Raw genomic sequence first — 20,318 nt, forward strand, 5'->3', positions numbered from 1 at the left:
GGAAGCAATAAACCAAGGGAAAGCTATGGAATGAGAGAAGATATCTGCAAATGACGTATCCATTAAAGGGGTTAGTACCCAAGATATGTAAAGAACTTATACAACTCAACACCCAAAAACCAAATAATCCAATTAAAAATGGGCAGAAGAGATTAACAGATGTTTCTCCAAAGAAAACATCCAGATGACCAAAAGACATGAAAAGGTATTCATCATCACTTATCATCAGGGAAATGTAAATCAAAACCACAACGAGATACCACTTCACACCTGTCAGAATGGCTAAAATCAACAACACAAGAAATAACAGGTGTTGGCAAGGATATGGAGAAAAAGGAACACTCATAGACCAGTAGGCAAACGGTACAGCTACTGTGGATAATGGTATGGACATTCCTCAACAAGTTAAAAATAGAACTACTCTATGATCTAGCAATCACACTACTGAGTATTCACCCAAAGAATACAAGAACTCAAAGGGATACATACACTCCTATGTCTAAAGAAGCATTATTCATAATAGCCAAGATATGGATGCAGCCCAACTGTCCATAGACTGATGAATGGATAAGGAAGATGTGGTATGTATACAATGGAATACTATTCAGCCATGAAAAAGAATGACATCTTGCGGTTTGCAAAGACCTGGATGGCGTTAGAGAGTATTACGCTAAGTGAGAGAGAAAGACAAATACCATGTGATTTTACTTGTATGTGGAATTTAAGAAGCAAGGGAAAAAATGAGAGAGATGGAGAGACAAAGCAAGAAAGAAATTCTTTTTTAAAAAATTATTATTTTTATTATGTTATGTTAGTCACCATACAGTACACATCATTAGTTTTTGACGTAGTATTCCAAGATTCATTGTTTATATATAACACCCAGTGCTCCATGCAATACGTGCCCTCCTTAATACCCATCACTGGGCCAAAGAACAATTTGATGGTTACCAGAGGGAAAGTGGGTGGGAGGATGGAGTAAGTAGATGTTAGGGATTAAGGAGTACACTGGTCATGATGATCATAGGGTGATGTAGGGAAGTGTTGACTTATTATATTACACACCTGAAATAACACTGTATGTTAGCTAAGTGGAATTAAAATAAAAACTTACACTAAAAAAAAAAAAGAAAAAAAAACGGTTTCTGAGGACAAGTCTTTCTCTGTACTGCATAACAAATCTGAGGGCAATACTGGTACCAGTTCAACGATGCCTTTAAAATAGAGTTTTCCCTTTCAAACTCTCAATGCAGAAAATAAAAAAGGAAAAAAGGTAATGACCCAATATAGGAGTGGGGATGAAATGTGGAAAAAGTGTATTTAATCCTGAATATAAGTCATTCATGTTTAGCAAAAATAAGAAAGGCTATGTCAGCTCCTTGCCCTTCTGTCAGTGTCTCTGGGTTGACGCAGTGTCTCTGGTATGAGCCAGCTCTTCTTGTTAATCTCATCCACAGGCAGAATATGATTAGAAGAGCACGACTTGTGGATCCAGGCAAACCGAATTTCACATCCTGGATCTCCAAGTATCAGGTGGGTGAATTTGGATAATTCTAACTGGTGTAACATAAAAAGGTCCAGATTGCAAAGTTATTTTGAGTTTCAAAAAGACAGATTGATGTTGTGTGGAATGAAAAAAATTTCCTTCTTGGGTGCTATGGCTCTAAAGAATGCTCATCACTTTAGTGTTTAGAATTTCAGGGCTGGAATGACCCCGGTAATCTCTAACTTCCTTTCAAAGATGGAAACCCAGAGAGGTTATAGGACATGCCTATGGTCATAGAAGAAGTTAGTGGTATAATTCAGACTGGAATTCCATCCTTTCCAGAAAGTGACATTTGTCAATGACAAAATAGGAGGAGGAATCAAATTGAACCGAATACAGGTTTGAGAATCTACCTAGTGGTATCCATTGAGCTGATGGTGAGACTCAAAGGTGAAGTCAGGTGCCACCAAGAAGGTGGCAATCCAGTAGAAGGAGACTATAACCACATCACAAGTCTAACGATGATCCAGCACAAAATACAAATACACTGAGCTGTGTGTCCAGAGGAAGGAGAAATTATGTCTGAGGTAGAAGACATAGTGAAATCTACATAGTAGTTAATAAAAAGATATCCTTCCAGTTCTTCTTGTCTGCCCCCTTGTTTATTAATAGAACAGATATTTCTTTATCCACATGTATGTATCAGATGTTCTCTTAGTAGTTAAGGAGAAACTAAAGTACAGGTTTCCCTGTTATCTCAAAGTAGAGCATTGCTAGGAAAACATTTGATAGGCCAAAATGACATAAAATGAAGAAGCAGTTAGCATGAATTTACATGGAAAATTTGAGTTTTCTCAGACTCCAAAATAACCTCTCTTAGGCCTTTCTGATACCTAAGGACACATCCTGCTAATGAATGCACAAAATGAACAGATAAAGCACGGATGCCCATAGACGTTGCTCAAGGCTACGGCCCCTTGACTCTGAGTGTAGTTCTGGGGAAGGAACGCCTCGGTGCTCTCCTTGCTGTTCCATCCACGGTGTCTCTGTTCTGGCTGGCTGCAAACTAAATGCTGAACGCTATTTTCGCTTCTCGGCTTTTCCCCCAAAGAGAAAAATCCTCTTTGGATTTCTTTCAGGTAGCGAAAACAGGTACTAATGTGGGTCTTTTGTAAAAGCAAGGTGGCATACCATGAACTTTAGAAAAGCAGTTGATACCGGGATGCCTAAAAACTTTGTAATTAACGATATGAGGGAGATCTGCTGCAGAGGGGTTGCTGCAATCAATTTAGTGATGATTTCCCCAAGAACGAACCAAGTGCATAAGTCCCCCTAATTGTCAGGACTGCAGGTAAGGTCCTGGTCCTAGGTGTCAGTGGGGCACCTGGCTGGACCTCTGAGGCTATCCTTCAGCAGGTGCACTAACACTTTAAGGAGCTGGAAAGACGCAGTTCCTCCTTGGTCTCCGCTCCTCCTCCGCCCAGCCAAGGTCTGGCATTGTGGGCCACGCCCCTGCGCGCTGGTTGGTCCTCACAGACATGATGAAACTTCCCGCAAGCATTACAGGAGCGAGGCCCGTATAAAGTCACAGGAAGCCAGCCGCCCCGCCCGCCATCTGCAGCCTCTACCTGGCATCTCCCCGCTGTTTCTCCGTCCGAGCCCAGGTAAGCCAGGCTCTACCGCCCAGCGCAGCGCCCTCCCAGCGTGCCCCGGGGCCGCCCCTGGAGGGGAAGGGGGAGTGAAAGAGAGAGGAGGAGGTCACGCTGCGGCCTCGCTTGCACACCGGAGGGCAGAAGCGGATGCAGGCGCCAGCCCGCGCTGCGGCTCCAGCCGGTAAAGGGGGCGGGGCTGATTGTTGCGCACCTGGGAGCTAGCTGGGAGGAAAGACTAGGATCTAGGTCTTCCGAGGGAGGGATCAAGTGAAAGACGGCGGGGAGGCTGGGCTGCGGCCCACTTTGGCCCTTATAAATTATTACATTTTTTTAAAATTATATTGCGTGGAAGCCTGTGGAAATTTTCGCAGTCCGGGCGCGCTGCGGTGGACCCGCCAGAGGGTGCACGTGGCTGGAGCTTAGTTGGAGCTCCAGTCTCTTGGTCCGGGTCTCCCAGCGTCGGTCAAAGCCTAAGGGTCTGCACTTAGCCCCTCACCTCTGGCTTCCCACACCTTTTGGCTCCCCTCTCCTTTCCCCGTCCCCCTACCCCAGACTGCAAGACTCAACAAATGACTTGATGAACCAACCCCACCTAGGAGAGATCTGTTCAGGAGACGGGCGGAGCGGTTTGGAAAAAAGCAAAAGAACTAACATTTCTTTCTCAATGGTATCTATTCTGTAGGGCTGGTTTCAGATTAATGTTACTATTTTGAAGAAAAAGACAGTTTTCTGCTGGGCCCTTGGCCTACATTATTCCTTCATGGGCCATTGTCCTGGGTGCCTTGACTTAACAATTTAAAAGCACTCATAACTCTTTTTTTCATTGATTGGCCACATTACTGTAAGATTAATTAAAAGTAACTTAAGTCTTGAACTTGTGCAAGAGTTGGTTGCTGATACCTTAATGTAAAATAAAACAATATGGTGAAGTTTTTAGTTGGTAAGCAGCATGGAAATCAAATGCACGGAAGCAGCACTGTCCAATTCAGTCCACATGTAACTATCGAGAACTTGAAATTCTGACTTGCCCGAATTCATGTGTGTAAGTGTAAAACACACCAGATGTTGACGACTTAATAAAGGCAATGTAAAGTATCTTGTCAATAATTTGTTATACTGATTATACTGAAATACCTTTTTTGGTGCATTGTGTTAAAATATATTTAAAGTTATCTTCCCTTTTTCTTTTTACTTTTTTAATGGGCCTACTAGTATTTTTACAATTCCATATTGGCTTACATTTCTGGACAGCACTGTTCTAAAAGTTTATGAGGAAGTGCAGAAAATTACAGGGAACAGGTCATAGCAGTAGGAAAAAGCATTGCAAGTAGGACCTTTGCACGTAAGCCCAAGTCCAACAAAAATAGGTAATAGTTTTAATGTGTTTTTTCCTGCTGGGAAAGGTAAGTGTGCTTCACTAATGTGTGTTTCCCTTCTTTCCCCTCTGTTTTAGCTCTTAGTGTGTGTTCCTTATGCAGGTTTAATAATGGGATTCACTAAGTGGCATTAGGAAGACTGGTAAATGATTCACTAATGACCTCTTGTGATTTTCAAAGCAATTTCTCAGCCCATTTTGAACTGGTATAGAGGAAAAGATACATGCCTTATCAGTAGTCATCTCACTTAAATCTAAGTGAATTTCTCAAATGTCTTATTAGAGCCTATTTGGCAAAGTGCATGGAGGGGACTGCATAGGACATTTCCAAGTTCTTTGAGTCACTATTAATTTTTGTTAGTTTGGTGTGGTCTCATTAGAAAGCTAAACAAAGCTTTGGTTCATTTAGATGCAAACGCCCTGAGAGGATTGCCCAAAGTGACTGATGTAACTTGAATATATGTATATATTTTCTCGAGAATTTTTGTTCCAAATTAGGTTTGCTGCAAATTTGCAGTAAAGATACCCAAATAAGTTTCTAAGTGTGAGATATTTTGGTAAAATAACTGTTTTGAGCTGGCAGCAGCCAAATAAAGTGGCCCTTTATTTCACAGTTGAGAATATGAAGTTGCAAGGAAACGTCCGTAGGAATTGTTTGCTTCTTGGCCTATAGGGATTGCCATGCTGTTTTTCAGAGATGTTGGTGTTTGTGTCCTACCTGCTTTGCTTTCCTATGAACCAAGACAACTTTAAGACAAAATACTTGAGAACATATGTGTCATTTAGGACATTTGGATGGTGGACATTACCTATTTCTGTCAACTTAAAATGCTTTTTGTTATACAGACAAGATAACTGATATCAGACAACATGCCTTTCTTTTTTCTCTTTAGAATTTCTTTCATCACGTTTGAGTAAATCACTTAGAGGTAAGCAAGAAGTTGTGAAATGCTTATAATGCTTGTATATCTTAACATAACACTTGAGCAATATGTATGATCTTTTTTACCCGCTAGACTCGATGTGCAGTTGGTATAGGTAAAGACAGGACGTTTAATTGTCAAAGAACCCGAAAGAGGACTGTATTAGTAATTTGGGGAGTTTCTTGGAGTTTTGAGGGCTTCTGAGGTTCTGAGATAGAGAGAGTGGGATGGGGATCTCTCACTAGGTTGGAGCCAGCCCGCATGTGTATCTGTCCTTTGGAAGTAAACCTCGAGTGTGGCCTGGCTCCCCCAAGCTCTAGCTGGCCAAATCCCAAGGTGAGAGAGATGCAGGCATTGACAGGGTGCCAGAATGCTACTGCTGGACGGAAAGATCATGCGTCTTTTTCTGAATACTTGTATGTAAATTAAATCATTCTCAACTCCTCCGTGCCTGCCAACCTAATGGAAAAATACAGAAAAATCTGTAGATGAGATAGTTTAAATGTCAGTCTTTGAAGTGGTTTATACCAGTTTTTGGAATCAAGATTTAATACAGACTTGGACTGGGTATTGAATATTTAACTGGCCTGCTCTTTTCTCCATAGAAAGCCCATAGCCCCATTGCACCATGTGTGGGATTTGGGCCCTCTTTGGCAGTGATGACTGCCTTTCTGTGCAGTGCCTGAGTGCTATGAAGATTGCACACAGGGGTCCAGATGCATTTCGTTTTGAGAATGTTAATGGATACACCAACTGCTGCTTTGGATTTCATCGGTTGGCAGTGGTTGACCAGCTGTTTGGAATGCAGCCAATTCGAGTAAAGAAATATCCTTATCTGTGGCTCTGTTACAACGGTGAAATCTACAACCACAAGAAGGTAAATAAAACAAAACCAGAAGGTATCTGGATGTGATTAAACCTCAGAGCTAGTTGGTTATAACTTTTATGTACTTCGTGTAAAGCTTTTTACTTCTCCAACAATTTCCGTGTTCATTATCTCATTTGCTCCAATTATAAAGATGATGCACTGAGACCCAAGAGGTCAAATGAGTTGGACACACACACACACAAATGAGGATTACAATTCTTTAACTCTCAGCACTTTTTTTTCCTATTATGAATTTGAATATTAATCAGAGCCCATGTTTGGTGCTGGGGATACAATAGTAGGTATGAGAGGTAGTTCTGCACTCTGATGGAGTTTATTCCGTTAAAAAGCAAAGAAAAAAAATCCCTGTACCTATGACTGATATTCTGAAAATATGGATGATAGGGGAGATCCAGTGATCAGAGAAGACCTCTGGAGGAACTGCCACCAGAACCGATACCTGATGCACCATGATCAGCTGGGGGGCTGGGAGGAACTTCTCATGCAGAGGGAATAGCATGTATAGAAGTCTGAGGAAGGAAGCAGCCCTGGGATTGTCCGATGTGAACAAGGGGTAAGGTGGGCAAGGTGGGGTTGGGAGGGTGGACAGGACCCGATCAAGCAGGACTTGCTAAGGAGTTAGAATATCATTCTAAGAGCTGTGAGACAGGAGGATTTTAGGGCAAGTATACAGTTCAGTAGTTGAGAGGTCATCATCCTTGTAGCTTTTATATGAGGCTGCCCTTAATGATATTTATTACGTCTGTATACTGCACTTAAATAGAATGGCAAGACAGAAGGATGGCCAGAGGAAAGAGTGCGGGAAGTGATTTTCTAGCTGTATTAAAATTGGAACAGCTTTCTAATCTGGGGAAAGCTTACTCAGGATGAGAGTGGTAAGAGGGGGGAAATTCTGACCCCAGGAAGCCACATTGGCTAAGAGCTTTCCAATCTGGAATTATTTGGCTAGTGTTTCATACATCTTTTAAATCAAAATTTCCAAGTAATTTTTTGTTTGCCACCTTCCTCCCCAGCTTTTATTTTTGAGAATTTCAAACATATATTAAAAAACCCCAAAAGTGAGAACCTAGATTGTATAACTATTAATGTTTTGCCCTATTTGACTTATTTTTCTCTTTCTGTATATATACCTAGGCATTAATTTTTTGGCTGAGTCATGTTAGTATGCTACAGATATTGTGATACTTTACTCCTAAATATATAAGCACTTATCTCTTCAAAATTAGGGCATTCCTCTACCTAACACCAATACCGTTAAACCTAAGAATCAATAATATCATTTAATACTCAGTTCATATTAAATTACTGCGAGTTGGCCAAGAATATCTTTTTTTTTAAATTTTTTATTTTTGTGGCGAGGGAGAGTAGAGGAAGGGCAGAGGGAGAGAGACAATCTTAAGCAGATTCCTAGCCCAGCAAGGAACCCCATATGAGGCTTGATCTCACAACCCTGACATCACAGCCTGAGCCGAAATCAAGAGTCTAGATGCTTAACCCACTGAGCCACCCAAACACCTCTGCCAAGAACATCTTTATAGTTGCTTTGTTTTGTTTGGAGCCAGACATCATTCACACTGTTTCTTGGTATTTTTTGAGTCTTGTTATGTCATGTCAATCATTCACAGATAAGGATTTACATTCTAGTCACCCTTTGGATGTTTTTATCTCTGGACAGTGGCTTTTGGCATTGTTGTCTGCTTATAGGAATAATCTACTCTTTTTTTTTTTTTTAAGATTTTGTTTATTTATTTGAGAGAGAGAGAGAGAGAGCACGAGATGTGGGAGGGTTAGAGGGAGAAGCAGACTCCCCACTGAGCACGGAGCCTGATGCGGGACTCGATCCCGGGACCCCAGGATCATAACCTGAGCTGAAGATAGTTGCTTATCCAACTGAGCCACCCAGGCGCCCAGAATACTCTACTCTTTTTTTTTTTTTTTAAAGATTTTATTTATTTATTTGACAGACAGAAATCACAAGCAGGCAGAGAGGCAGGCAGAGAGAGAGGAAGGGAAGCAGACTCCCTGCCGAGCAGAGAGCCCGATGCGGGGCTCGATCCCAGGACCCTGAGATCATGACCTGAGCCGAAGGCAGCGGCTTAACCCACTGAGCCACCCAGGCGCCCCCAGAATACTCTACTCTTAATAGGCTTCTCATTAGAGAAGTTTTTATAGTTAACTCAGCAGATTCCTTTCATACATTTCTTAAGAGCATATTATACACAGGCATCATTTTTCTAGGTGCTTGGAGATGAAATGGTGAACAGGAAAAGTAGGAATGGATTTCACAGCAGTGAGAGTGCAGGAAGGAACAGTTAAGACTTCTTTCTTACTAAGCCAAGTTAGTACCATATACATGAGAATGCTGGGTTGGGTTATGGCACTATTAACCTTTCACCTTAAATGACATAGGAAATACCTTGTTTAACTTGAACATTTCTGCTTTTACATATTTTATTTAGAAGTTAGAAAATGGTATTTCAAAAGTATTTTTATTCTAAATTCATCAAATGTGTTGTCTTTTCAAAAGCATAGACATTCCATTACTTCTACTAGTCATCTAAGTGTATGCAGCGTGAGCAGCCAGAAATTTGACGAAAGAGGAGGATGGCCATTTTTGGTTTATGTGAAGTCTGCAATGGAAAATCCAAAATCCCTCCATTTATTTATTTATTTATTTATAACAAAAAGAAAATTTACTCTTGCTAATAAAAGACAGCTGGAGGTGTGCTGGGCGTGGAGGAAGAATAAATGAAGGAGAGGAGGACTCTGAGTAGAGGCTGGGGCAGGGAGGAGTCTCTGTGGGGAGCATAAGGGGCTTGCAAACAGCAAGTCAGAGGGCAGTGTGATACCTGTATGGGGGACAAGAGAATGGGGGCTTTTATCTCCATGCAGCTTTTACCCGAGTGGTTTTTTTTTTTTCAGGAGACTGGAAAGCGGCACCTGGGAGTCATTAAGCAATAACTTCCCTGCAGGGTTTAGCTCAGGAGCAGTGCTGACTTGGTGGCAGTGGTGGGATAGTTTGGGGAAGCCGTTGCTCACCAAAATCACTGACTGCTTTAGGGTATACTCTTCCTTCAGATGCCTAAGCCCAGAAGGGTCCACAGAAGACTGCTTTCCAAGCCCCACCTGCTGGTGCCAGGGTCTCCCCTTAGAGTCTCTCAGAGTAGGGGGAGGGCAACAGGAAGTGGCTCTGTAGTCCCTGGAGGCAGCCAGAGCCCATTTTGGGGGTCATTCTGTGAGTGCCCAGAGACAGTTTCACAAATCCTAGAGTGTGTGTAATTGTGAAGCATGTTTATAGGTCATATGTAGACAAACATAGATTAACTTTCTGCATTTTAGAAATATGTTTTAAATATCAAAATGTACCCAGGATTTCCACCTCATTTTGTTAATGTGAACCTCTTCTCTCTCCACTGTCAGCCAAAAATAGGAGTAAGTTCACAGAAAGAGCAACTCCAGGGACTTCACCCTCACGGTTTACAGTGGTGATAGAGAGCCACAGGGTCCGGGTGTCCTGTAATCAAACCCTCTCCCTGTGCACTCAGTGTGATCGTGACCATCATTTTGCTGTGCCTTTGGGGCATGTGGGCTTCTAATGTGCCCCTGTCATTTTGTCTCTCAGTGAGAAGTAGTTTTAATGTCACTGCAGTGGTAGGAGGACTGAATATCACAGTCCTCCCCTGGGGGCCAGCAGGTGTGTTTTAGATCATGTGTCTTTATCATTGTGATGGAATCATCTGTTTGCTGGGGATCATACAGATTATGTTTGTCCTTTAAAAAAAAAAAAAAAAAAGATTTTACTTACTTATTTGACAGAGAGGGAGAGAGAAAGAAAGAGAGCATGCACAGGCAGGGGGAGGAGCTGAGGGAGAGGGAGAATCAAATTTCCTGCTTAGCAGGGAACCTAACATGGGGCTCCATCCCAGGACCCTAGGCCAAAGGCAGATGCTTAACCTACTGAGCCACCTAGATGCCCATTTGTCCTTATGCTTTCCATTTTCATAGGCAGGTCTTAGAGACTGAACTGGAACAACCTTAGCTGATACTCTATTCCAAAGTCAAAGTATTACAGTGTGGAAGCACATTTTTAGTGTCATGGCAACTGGGGGCAACCTATTTGCTTCAACTTACATATAAATATATATGTATTACAGACATAGCACATATTTAAGGTGACTTTCTATCTGTCCATGCATGACTCTTTGGATACATTGCCTTCATCAGAATGCAACTAAAATTTGCACAGGTTTAGCTTTATGTTACAAAGAATTCGCAGAATTGTGACTTCAAACGAGTTATAGTTTGGTAATGCCATGATTCTTCTAAATCACTGAAGTGCATGCTTCTAGAACGTAGAAATACTGAACCAACTTTGCAGTGAAAAACTATTTGTGAATGCACACAGATGCTAACATGTTGGTTTTGCTGCTGTTTTTCAAAGCTGCAACAACATTTTGAATTTGAATACCAGACCAAAGTGGATGGTGAGATAATCCTTCATCTATATGACAAAGGAGGAATTGAGCAAACAGTTAGTATGTTGGATGGGGTGTTTGCATTCATTTTACTGGATACTGCCACTAAGAAAGTGTTCCTGGGCAGAGATACTTACGGAGTCAGGCCTTTGTTTAAAGCAATGACGGAAGATGGATTTTTGGCTGTGTGTTCAGAAGCTAAAGGTAATTAGAGAATTTTTCTGTAGGGTTTCATTATTGCTCTGGTTTTGTGTTTCCCTCTAGATCATATTTGCAAATCCCGTGGTGGGCATTCCAGAGGTTTTCAAGAGACTATTTGTCAGTGCTTTTAGAATAATGTATCTAAAACTAATCTGTTCATGGTATTCCCTGGTTAAAACTTTTTAATTAACTCCTCACCGCCCATAGGGGTTGTATGGCTCTGTTGCAGTCTGCTGGCTAGTGATGGGATCTGGGTCCAGTCTGGTCTTTGAATTCAGTATGACAGATTACTGGGCTGACACACTAAATTGTAAATCATAATGAGCATTTGATAGGCTGTTCCTATTTACAACAGAACATCGATTTTGTATCAGAGATCATGGTGGTGTCAATTTGGTTACTCACTGTGAAAACTTATTGAGGAAATTTAGATTATACTGTTAATACACAGTATATAATAACTAGTAAAGGGGTAGATGCCTGACTTAAGGTCCAACTTTAAAGTACCTCATACAGGATTTATTTGCTTGTCAAAGGTCCAGGAACCACAGCTGTTTTCTTAAAATACCTCAAAGAAATGATAACCAGGATATCGTAAAATGAATAATTTCAAGTCCCTCTCCTTGCTTAGTGTATCTTTTGTTTTTATACTTAATTTATTATGGAAAATAGATTTTCTTGATCTGAAATTTCAGCTAGGGAGAAGAAAGGGAACATTGGAGATTTTCCTATTGCTCTGAAATCCTAGAAATCAGTGTAGCCTTGCTCAACATCTCTGTACCACTGTGACCTCTCTTGTAAGTAGATAGTAGCATTGGATTAATTTTCCCCTGTTTTGCTGATATAATGGACATGTGTTTGTACGAAAAACGGAAATAGGAATTTAGAGGACAGTAAGTTACCTGTGAGAGTTAGTGTGAATTGTAGCATGAGTAAAATTCTCTTTTGGAATTTGTAGGCCTTGTTAACCTGAAGCACTCCACAACTCCTTTTTTAAAAGTGGAGCCTTTTCTCCCGGGACACTATGAAGTTTTGGATTTAAAGCCCAATGGCAAAGTTGCCTCCGTGGAAATGGTCAAATACCATCACTGTAGAGACGAGCCTCTGCATGCCCTCTACGACAACGTGGAGAAACTGTTCCCAGGTACTAGAGCAAACGCCCACCGGAAATGATACTTTCCTGTCACTAGAATGGGTCACGTATGAAGAGCTATTTCCTATTTCGTGTGGATGTGGCGCACTGGGCTTTGGCAAAGTCCCCAGTTGAGCACATGTTATCATGATAGATAGATGAGTGTGTACCTCGTTTCAGTAAATAATTCAGCCCAAGATTTTCTGGAACCGTTTACTTACTTTATGTGATTGTAGGTTTTGAGATAGAAACCGTGAAGAACAACCTGCGGATCCTTTTTGACAATGCCATCAAGAAACGCTTGATGACAGACCGAAGGATTGGCTGCCTTTTATCAGGTGAAGGCTGTTAAAACGCCTAACTATATTGAATGCGTATTTAAGTAAATGATTTGTAGCCATCCCTGAGGTTTTGACAATAGAATATTGAGGATTTAATCTTTCTCTCCATTAGAGGATGAAAATGTTTTCCATAAGCTGCATTTAATATTCACACTAATACAGCAACGTCTGCTTACATTACAATTACTGGGATGAGCGAGCTAATAAACATTCTTCAGAATTGTGTCTAGTGATTTTTTTTTTTTTAACCAATTCATACACTGCAAACATTATCTCGGGTTATATATATTAGATTGTTTTCTTTGATTAAAGTTGATTTTCAGTTTATAAAACTTGGGGATTTTAAATGGCAGAACTCTCATCTTGGGGCTTCACAGGATTGTAAATCCTACCTGCTCCTCTTACACAAGGCACGTAACCCGTGTACTTCCGGTCTCGCTCACAGGGGGCTTAGATTCCAGTTTGGTTGCTGCCACCCTGTTAAAGCAGCTAAAAGAGGCCCATGTTCAGTACCCTCTCCAGACATTTGCAATTGGCATGGAAGACAGTACTGATTTACTGGCTGCTAGGAAGGTAAGACACCGTCTCTGCTCATTATGTAATTCAGACAGACGTGTTAGCATAACAATCAGGCCCATAATTAATGATTCTGTGCTTATGCTCCTGTATTGACTCAGGTAATTATTTTAAATTTAAATATATTAAAATGGAATGAAATTCCTGTTGAATATCAGCAGTGTTGCACTCTGTCCTCTGGATAATTCTACCAAGGCCCATGCAGGCCTCATAAAAACCTAACGATAATAATTCTTCTTGAACATAAGGGCATGGTATAGTGGTTAGGACTGCACGCTCTGGAGCCTGACCACTGGTTTCAAATCCTACTTCCACCATGTAATTACTCACTTGTGTAATAGGAGTAATAGTATCTACTGTGGGATAGTTTTGTGGTGAAAATGATGTAATTCGTCTAAAATGCATAGGATAGAACACAGCATGTAGTAAGTACCCTATAAATGTTAGCTGTTTTTTTTTTTTTTTTTTCTAACAAAGCACCATGTGTTAGGATTATGGGCAGGGGGACCTTGTACATACATATTCAGTGTTCAGGAAACCTTTTTCCTAGTCTGGAAGAGAAAGAACTAGAATGCAGTCTCAAAGCAAGCTGATCAATGCTGAAAGAATCCAAAATAGCCAAAGAAAAAAGAAGGGGGGGTGGCATTTCCTTTAGGAATAATATCCTGAATGTAATATAAAACATTACTCGAGGGCCAGTGAGGGCCAAGGTTATAGTGGGGCCCTGTCAGACTAGAGAGAAAGGAGGGGGGTCTCTGAGGGGTGTAGGGCACACTAACTGTATAGTACTCTGGACAGTGAGGTGGAAGTGTTGGAGTGGGAAGAGCTGATGGGCTGTCTGCCTCTTAGTTGAGTCATGGAAGAGACTGGAGGAGGCCAGGAAACCTGACTGGGGAACCTTGTATACGGTGGCCTGGAGAATCATTGCCTCCTATTTTGCCTGTTTTGTTTTTCACTGATGTTAACTTACTGTGTTGTGAATTACTGTCATGTTTCCTTCTCAAAGGCAGTTCTTTTAAGTCACAAGTATGTGGATGTTTCTTAAATAATCAGGTGGCAAATCACATTGGGAGTGAACACCATGAAGTCCTCTTTAATTCTGAGGAAGGCATTCAGGTCTTGGATGAAGTCATATTTTCCTTGGAAACTTACGATATTACGACCGTTCGTGCTTCAGTAGGTAAGGTATTTTAGGACATTAAAAAAATGTTTTTTCTTAAGATTTTATTTAGTTGGGAGCGAGAATGAGAGAGCGAGAGAGAGAGAGAGAGCATGAGAGGGGAGAGGTCAGGGGGCGAAGCAGACTCACAACTGAGCAGGGAGCCCGATGCAGGACCTGATCCCGGGATTCCAGGATCATGACCCAGCTGAAGGCAGTCGCTTAACCAACTGAGCCACCCAGGCGCCCCTCAAAAACATTTTTAATACTAAAAAAAAAAGGTATAAGGGTTAAGAGATTATTTCAAACAATAGTTTAAAACAAAGTACTTAAGAATAAATGCAAATAGGGCGCCTGGGTGGCTCAGTGGGTTAAGCCGCTGCCTTAGGCTCAGGTCATGATCTCAGGGTCCTGGGATCGAGTCCCGCATCGGGCTCTGCTCAGCAGGGAGCCTGCTTCCCCCCGCCCTTCCTCTCTCTCTGCCTGCCTCTCTGCCTACCTGTGATCTCTCTCTGTCAAATAAATAAATAAAAATCTTTAAAAAAATAAATAAATAAAAAAATTTAAAAAAAGAATAAATGCAAATAATTCTAGAATGGTTTTGGGCTATTTCATGGCAACAGTACAAATTCTACATTAGGTACATTAAAATGGCTTATAGATAAAAAGTCGTTATTTTGGAAGCCAGTTTATAAATACAGAGTTTATTCTAAGTAAAACTCAGTAGCTTCTATAAGCCAAACAGAAAGCATTTTTGGTGGAGAGTTATGTTGATGTGAACAATTTGTCACTCTCTTCCAAGGTATGTACTTGGTTTCCAAGTACATTCGGAAGAACACAGATAGCGTGGTGATCTTCTCCGGGGAAGGCTCAGATGAGCTGACGCAGGGTTACATATATTTCCACAAGGTAAGCATTCTGAAATGGAGGGATATTGGTGCGAAGCTAGGAAAAGTGAACTGTTTGCGTGCTGTCCTCTCTTGTCACTGTAGCCCTAACACTTGAGTGTCTTGTGATGTAGATGAGGAAACCAGGTCCTGTCTGCTTTGTCAGGGGAGAAAGAGGTCTTCCTGGAGTCAGATAAAGATGCATTCTTCAGGACCAGTTGAGCATGAGAATCACAGTTCTGATATTTCTTACTATCGTGCGGCAGCATGGTTATTGCCCACAGCGTCTGTTTAATCCCCTGACATCAACCGTTTGCTGTGAAGGGAGGCCTGGTGTAGCAAGCAGGGACTCCCTTCCCCAGACCTTGAGGAGCTTTTTGTCTTGCCATGCTTAGAGCAGAAATGTGGGAAAGAGAGAGAAACACAGGCTGTTCCATGTGCACAAAGCCAAGCTGTTGGTCTATTTGTAACTTCACCTTGCTTGTTTGTCAAACAGGCTCCTTCTCCTGAAAAAGCTGAGGAGGAGAGTGAGAGGCTTCTGAAGGAACTCTACTTGTTCGATGTGCTCCGGGCAGACCGCACCACTGCTGCCCACGGGTAACTCAGTAGCTGAGAAGCAGTCGTAAAGATAGCCTCAAAAATCAGACAGCTCGGTGGCTGATTGTTTCTTTCAGTTGGTTATATGTTGCAAAGTAGGACTTTTCAGAGAAAATGAAGCTCTTCTCATTCAGAGTGTTACTGTGGTTCTGATGAGGGGACTGTAGGTTTAGACAACTTTCTGCCTTTAAACACAGCCCCACTCCACTGTCATCTGAATGGAGAGGGAAGGCAGATGCAGCTCTTTCGAAGCCTTTTTAAGAGAAGTAAAAATTACACACCCCCATGAAACAAGTGTCGAGTGCCTGTTGGATGCTCTGTGGTCACAGGATGGTGAAGATCTGAGAGGGCTGATTGGATTCCAACAGGTTTCTCGGAGACCATTTCTGGATGCCTGAAGTGTCGCTTTTTAGCTAGTCATGTTGGAGAATTCAAGACTTGTACTGTACGTGATAGAAAACTGACATCAAATGTCTTCGTTGCTTCTACCAAATCACACTGAGGTTGGGAAATAGTAAAATACGGTGTGGGGAATGAACTGAATCCGTGGTTATTATCATATCCATTTGTCTTAACCAGAGTCACCAGGATTCAGGAAGCATAATGCAGCCTTCGATGAAACGCTGTAGATCGGTGGTTTATATTGAATGTTGTATGAAAACGAGTTATTTCATAGTCAACAATTTTGAATTCTTACTGTTTTTCGTAAGATGAGAGATGGGCTCGCCTATAAAAGAGGTTGAGGCAGAAAGGTAGAAGAAGAGTACATTCTCAATGATCTGGTCACTCATTATTCTTGCCTTCTTTTGCTTTTTGAGATGTGCACTTAGTTGTTTGTAGAAGGGAAAGTCAAATTATTGTCAGTTTGCCTCACTCCCTAGATAGTAAGCATCCCGTTTTGAATGAAGATTTCTGTGTTCACGCAGTAGTGTAGGATAATCAGGAGGACTGCAAAAATGACTATCGTCTTAACATAAGATAACATGACATGGTAACATAAGTCATAACATGACTCATCTGACTTAGACGCTGGTTGAATTGCCAAGAGACTCTCAAGGACAATCTGAACACACAGGCATTAACTCTCCATTTTGATTTAGATTTTCTTTTTTCCTTTAAGCCTTGAATTGAGAGTCCCTTTCCTGGATCATCGATTTTCTTCCTATTACTTGTCTCTGCCACCAGATATGAGGATGCCTAAGGTAGGTGAATCAATCCAAGATAAAAAAACTGTCCATTGATATCAAATATATTCGGAACTTTTACTAACATTCCTTTGTTTTTATGTCAGAATGGGATAGAAAAACATCTCCTGAGAGAGACCTTTGAGGACTCCAATCTGATACCTAAAGACATTCTCTGGCGGCCAAAAGAAGCCTTCAGTGATGGAATAACCTCAGTTAAGAATTCCTGGTTTAGGATCTTACAGGACTATATTGAACACCAGGTATAATGTCTTTAAAAATATTGTCTGGGGGGCGCCTGGGTGGCTCAGTGGGTTAAAGCCTCTGCCTTCGGGATGTGGGATCGAGCCCCACATCGAGCTCTCTGCTCGGCAGGGAGCCTGCTTCCTCCTCTCTCCCTGCCTGCCTCTCTGACTACTTGTAATCTCTGTCTATCAGATCAATAAAATCTTTAAAAATATATATATGTTGTCTGGAAGAGGACGATGTGGAAATAGAATTGTAATCGCTGTTCATTTTGTGTTTAGTTTAAATGTTTTGTGTGTTGGAGAAATTCTCGGTAAACAATGCTTTTGTAAGAATTTCATAAGATTTAGATAGCATGAAGGATTATGTAGTAACATCTAGAATTGAAAGAGCGAGAGACTTACCCGTTATCACTGACCTTCATTTACCACATCATTGCATCCCTGCTGGGGATCAGACATTAATAGACATGAAAGAATAAAACTCAGAGCTACCCTCTGTTATAGACATTCACAAAAATGTTCTTTAAAAGTCACTGCCGCTGTGTATATTCTGGTATTTTAGAATATAAAATGTTCTAAAATTATATTTTTAGAATATAAAATGTTCTAAGTGAAGGGTGATTCAAAGGGTCTCTTGGGCAATTACAGTCGTGCCTTTTCATATCTTTGGTTGTTGCCATGAAGCCACATTCAATATAAGGGTTTCTATGCCGTCTAAAAAACCATTTTGTTTTTATGCTTTTCCAGGTTGATGATGCAATGATGGCAGCAGCAGCCCAAAAATTTCCCTTCAACACTCCTAAAACCAAAGAAGGCTATTATTACCGTCAGATCTTTGAGCGCCACTACCCTGGCCGGGCCGACTGGCTGACGCATTACTGGATGCCGAGGTGGATCAACGCCACTGACCCTTCGGCCCGCACTCTGGCCCATTACAAGGCAGCTGCCAAAGCCTAGGGGCCCTCTGCACTCAGCCCTGCAAGGACACGCTCCTCTTGTGAAGGGTTGGGGGCTCCAGGGCAGGAAGGGGAGCGGCAAGCATCAACCACTCAGGCCCGTTGGGCATGAAAAAAAAATAAAAGTCTTAAATCAGAACCATTGCTGTAGTTGCTTCTGCTCACGCAGCCCCTTCAGTAGAGGTAACCGGAAATTGAGCGGCTTTTACTGTTTACCAGTAAGGTAGAGAGTGAGCCTGGGCAAGGGGGGAGCTGGCTGACGTTTGCAGGCGTTAGCAGCTGCTCTAAGGCTGCTTTAGAAGACTTGGGCCCTGTGCCAACATGGCTCCCTTCCCATCCCGGCCTCCTCTTAGTGTGGCCTTCTCCCGGCCTCCCTCTGGCCTTTCTGTATTCCCAGCAGCTGGCCAGACGGCCTCTGCTGTGCCGAGGCCATCCATCCCCATCGTAGCCTGCCATAACAGCTCTATTTTATAAAATAGCAATTCTTACTTTCTGTTTTCTGTGGTGCCAACACCTCTTCTGCAACTACTGTTCTAGGTCAGAGGTCAGCGGACTCTCAAGGGGCAGTAGGATTGCAAGCTTTGCAGACATCTGTTGGAACTGCTGGACTCCATGACTGGAGTGTAAAAACCAGAGCCAATAGGCAAACAAGTGGGGATGGCTGTGTTCCAGAGTTTGTAAGCTCAGGCAGTGGGCTGGATTTGGCCTGTGGGCCCTAGTTCGTAGAGCCCTGTTGTAGAGAAACAACTCAAACCAAGCATTTGTGATGAAAGGAGAAAGCATTCTAAGCCTAAGTGAGAAAGAGTATAACAAGGAAACATTCAATGAATGAGTAGAAGATTCTCAGTTCAATGCTCATTGGTAGTTTAGGGATAACATTTTGAAATACGTTATAAAGATGGATCCCATTTAGTAGCAACTTTTGAAGAGGTAAGTGCTGGCACGCAGGTCAACATAAAATGCTTGATGGGGGCGCCTGAGTGGCTCAGTCAGTTAAGCCTCTGCCTTTGGTTCAGGTCATGATCCCGGGGTCCTGGGATCCAGCCCCGAATGGGGCTCCTTGTTCAGTGGGGACCCTGCTTTTCCCTCTGCCTGCCACTCCCCCTGCTTGTACATGTACTCTCTATTTAATAAAATCTTAAACTGCTTGATGGGAAGAGCAAGCAGGCCAGGAATTGAGCTGGGAAGTTGGAAGATGGGGACTGTCTGAGGCAACAGGCCCTTACTTATAATCTTCAAACATCTCTGGAAAGCTGAGGAAATGTCCTGAGTTAATACTGGGTGACTCAATGACAATCCTGTATTTGCAGGTGCTCCCAGTGCTCACACTTAGCATGACTGGGCTCCAGGCAAACCTATTCCTGGCCTAGGCACAGCCTGCCAAGCTAAGGGACACCAAAAGTGCGAGGGAAACAAGGGCATAGTGACTCGGCAGCATACACGCAGGAGTAAGGGGTGCAGTAAACCATGAACCGCTAGTTTTTGAGCGTCGGAATTTGGTCCCTAGAGTTTTAACTTCTGTGAGTGAGAGCCCGCGTACACAATACCACCTGACAGGAGAGGTAGCTGGTGCGGCCAGCTTCCTAGGTGTGAATGTAGTCCTGCAGGTCAACCCTAACTACAGCAACTCGTTGGATGTCAAACAGATGCACAAGCTCCAGGGAAGGTTCTTGGCATGTGGTATAACCTTTGCCTCTTTCACAACAAAAATTATAGAAGGTTGAAGAAATGGCAACCTCTGTTGAACATGACTCAACAATTAGGTACCGGCCAAGCCTGTTTGCCTGGCCTACCCTGATACCAGTGACTCAGGGCTAAGGATATAGGTACTTTATAATCCACACAGCACTGCTAGCAACAGATAACCCAGTACCTCACCAGAAACTAGAAGTTTTTTTCGCTCCTATTTGCTGTTTCAGTCTCGCCCAGGTCCCCTAGGGGCTGATGTACCCCTTCAGAGGTCTGTTTCACTTGCCTTCATACATACTGAGACCAGTACTTGGAGTTTGGGACATGAGAGATTGTGTAGAAAAAGAGAAACCACCCAAGATCTACCACTGCTTCCAACATCTTCTCGCAGATCTCTTGCTATAAAGGCACAGTTGTACTTAGGCAAGTCTGTGATCTTGGTTAAACAGGCTGCAAAGTTTATTAAATCCTCTACAGGGGAATGATGAAAGGGAACTCTCAGCCTGAGCCGACTGGTGTCAGACTGTTGAGGGAAGGTCTCGTTGAGG

General features: G+C 42.3%; 1 protein-coding gene across 2 annotated transcripts; it reads left to right on the top strand.

Annotated features, from left to right (window-relative positions):
* The first annotated feature begins 1,457 nt into the window (after nt 1–1,457).
* Nucleotides 1,458–18,220, top strand: ASNS (asparagine synthetase (glutamine-hydrolyzing)). 2 transcript variants are annotated; one of them, XM_032874435.1, is made up of 14 exons: nt 1,458–1,533; nt 2,367–3,150; nt 5,407–5,442; nt 6,042–6,313; nt 10,767–11,004; nt 11,960–12,145; nt 12,370–12,471; nt 12,920–13,047; nt 14,104–14,230; nt 15,012–15,118; nt 15,593–15,693; nt 16,814–16,895; nt 16,985–17,140; nt 17,873–18,220. In XM_032874435.1, exons 4-14 carry the CDS (start codon nt 6,065–6,067, stop codon nt 18,080–18,082), a joined length of 1,686 nt encoding a protein of 561 aa, XP_032730326.1. In that variant the 5' UTR covers nt 1,458–1,533; nt 2,367–3,150; nt 5,407–5,442; nt 6,042–6,064; the 3' UTR covers nt 18,083–18,220. The 2 variants fall into 2 exon arrangements, with proteins under 2 accessions (XP_032730326.1, XP_032730336.1); XM_032874445.1 differs by lacking the exon at nt 1,458–1,533 and having other exon boundaries at nt 1,561–3,150.
* Nucleotides 18,221–20,318: the final 2,098 nt, after the last annotated feature.

This window comes from Lontra canadensis, unplaced genomic scaffold (assembly GCF_010015895.1).
Source record: "Lontra canadensis isolate GAN:19392208 unplaced genomic scaffold, GSC_riverotter_1.0 scaffold2, whole genome shotgun sequence".
Lineage (NCBI taxonomy): Eukaryota > Metazoa > Chordata > Mammalia > Carnivora > Mustelidae > Lontra > Lontra canadensis.